Genomic DNA, 2,500 nt, shown 5'->3' with positions numbered 1-2,500 from the left:
CTTCTGCTAGCCTAACTTTGTTGTACGATTTCTCTCTGCGGATGACATTTGTTGTCTTTTCTCCGTCTCTTGAAGGCGGTAAACCGTATTGAACTATTCTCCCACCTCCACAGTAAAACCGTTTTCTTGTATATCGTCTAAGGCGTCCAGGTAAATTTCGTCATTGTACTCTGTTAATCCTCTGAAATAGAGGAAATCACTCGCAAACAGATCTTTAGTTTCTTCCCAGATATTTGACTGATCCTCTAGGCCAGAAAACACCAGCATACTCGCATACGTTGATCTTAGCTGTTTTCTGTCGTTTGTGTGATGAATGATCTCCATGATTGCCTGTTTCCTCGTTTCTTCATCGTTTAAGAGACCCATAGCTTTTACGGCTTCCCGAAAGGTTGGATGTGTTACCCCTTGACCTGTTCTAAGGTCTGTAAAAGATGTAGGACCTCTTTTATGTGTTAGAAGAAGACGCATATAGAAGAGTTCAACAATTTTACTTGTTACAGCCCGGATCCTTCCATAAGAAGTTCTGGTCTTTCGTTCCGTCCATTTTCCCTTATTCTTTTCGTAGAAGAAAAAGTTTGGTACTTCATGGTAAAAGAGACTGGCAGCAAATTCGTTTTGGGAACATAATTTGAAAAAGTACGTTAGTTGGGTATCTAGTGTAAATCTAGTGAAACGACAGGAGGGTGACTTTTGTATAGGGAACTTGAATATCTTCCAAGTAGCTTCATTCGCGTTAACGTAACGCGCCTCTTGGTAGTTTTTGACCTCGTTGACGATTTGATCGTTTTCTCCTGATTTTGTGAACAGAATACGGTCGCAACCTTTGTTAACGTACTTGGTAACGTATGCGATAGTTTTGATGGAATTTGAACATTCAACGTTGATGTGAGCGTTATATTTAAGGCACAGATACGGATTATAAGGAACAACCCACGAATTATCTATTGTTGCTTCCTCTCCTTTAACTTTCTTGGTAAAAGAATGTCCGCCTTCCCCTACGGCTCTTCTTTTGTAAAGAGGGTACCCGTTGTTTCCAAAGAGAAGATTGTCCCTGCAAAGTTTAGGGAAGCCTTTTACACAGAAATCCTTCCCGTTTACTGATTTTCCTTGACAACATGCTTGGGACTCGTCGAAACCCTTGCAAGGACCATGGATCATGCATGTTGTAACAGTTTCGAATAACCTTGGCTCTTTTTCTTTGTCTGGTATTTCGGCTGAGATGATTCTCCCCACTAATTCTGCGTCAACACGATGTTCCATCCACAAAAGAATGTGAACGTGAGGGAGACCTCTTTTCTGCCATTCGATGCTGTAAAGGTGAGCTTTTACGCGTCCAAAAATGTTCTTGTTGGTCAAATCATCCATGAGTTCGTCGACTTTCAACTTGAAGATTCTGCTGACTAAATCAGGTCTATCGCCCCTATTTTTCAAAGTAGCATGGGAACCCGTCTGTTGCGCGACTTCGCTCAGTTCTTCCCAGGCAGGATTCATGGTAAAAGTTATGAAAAAGTCAGGAGAACCATAGTTAGTGACGAACGCGAGTGCGTCCTATTGACGCTGTTTCATGTATCTTGGGCCCCCAACGTATATTGGCGGAATAACGATACGTTGTCCAGAATTTTTACCGTCTTCACCTCAAAATCGACGAAACCACTCTGGACCGCGGAGACTTATCTTTTATATTATATTAGATTACATTTTGTCTTATTGTTTCATTTCATTACATTTCATTTCATTTTGTTTCGTTTCGTTTTCTCTCTCTCTCTCTCTCTCTCTCTCTCTCTCTCTCTCTCTCTCTCTCTCTCTCTCTCTCTCTCTCTCTCTCTCTCTCTCTCTCTCTCTCTCCAGCGATGGTCAGATCCTTGAACTGTGGCCCTTTTTTCTGAGACATTTCGGGCTCCGGGTCTCGGCTCAGAAGATCTTCTTGAAATATTCTTCTTCTTTTATCTATTTATCTATTTATTTTTCTATTTATTCTTTTTATTATTATATATTATTATTATTATTATTATTATTATTATTATTATTTTTTATTATTATTATTATTATTTTTTTTTGTCTTTTTGAATTTTGTCATTTGGTATTGGTTTTTTATTTCTTGACCCGGAGGTAGAGACTTTCCAGGACCTGGGTCCTCGCAGCCTACCGTCACTGCAAGGAGAAGTGTCGGTCACGAAGGTCCTTTGTAGCGATGATAATCGCTTGGCTCGTTGACTCGGGTCCTCGAAGTCTGCTTCCCCGAACTCCCCGAGGGGCTTGCAACTTCAGAGGACTTGCACCCTCGCTGAGGACTTGCACCCTCGCTGAGGACTTGCAACTTCAGAGGACTTGCACCCTCGTGGGACTTACGACCTCGGAGGACTTGCAGCCTCGAAGGGCTTACAACTTCGGAGGACCTGCACCCTCGGAGGACTTGCACCCTCGGAGGGTTTACAGGGAGGTGTCCGCAGATTGCCACGCCGACTGAGCACTTGAAGGGTTTTAACAAAATCGACGAAAC

The 2,500-nt window shown here is 42.3% G+C and overlaps 1 protein-coding gene across 1 annotated transcript; it reads right to left on the bottom strand.

The window, feature by feature from the left end:
- Nucleotides 1-93: 93 nt before the first annotated feature.
- Nucleotides 94-1,491, bottom strand: LOC143038994 (uncharacterized). The gene has a single exon (XM_076208838.1). The coding sequence runs from the start codon at nt 1,489-1,491 to the stop codon at nt 94-96; it is 1,398 nt and encodes a 465-aa protein (XP_076064953.1).
- Nucleotides 1,492-2,500: the final 1,009 nt, after the last annotated feature.

Source organism: Oratosquilla oratoria, chromosome 25, assembly GCF_046742065.1.
Source record: "Oratosquilla oratoria isolate Oo_2021 chromosome 25, ASM4674206v1, whole genome shotgun sequence".
Taxonomy (NCBI): domain Eukaryota; kingdom Metazoa; phylum Arthropoda; class Malacostraca; order Stomatopoda; family Squillidae; genus Oratosquilla; species Oratosquilla oratoria.
Note: the sequence above shows the minus strand (reverse complement) of the source record. Positions and strands in the feature narration are given on the sequence as shown.

Bases quoted from the DNA above. Each gene is read 5' to 3' on its own strand.
- LOC143038994 (XM_076208838.1), bottom strand. From the start codon at position 1,491: ATGAATCCTGCCTGGGAAGAACTGAGCGAAGTCGCGCAACAGACGGGT.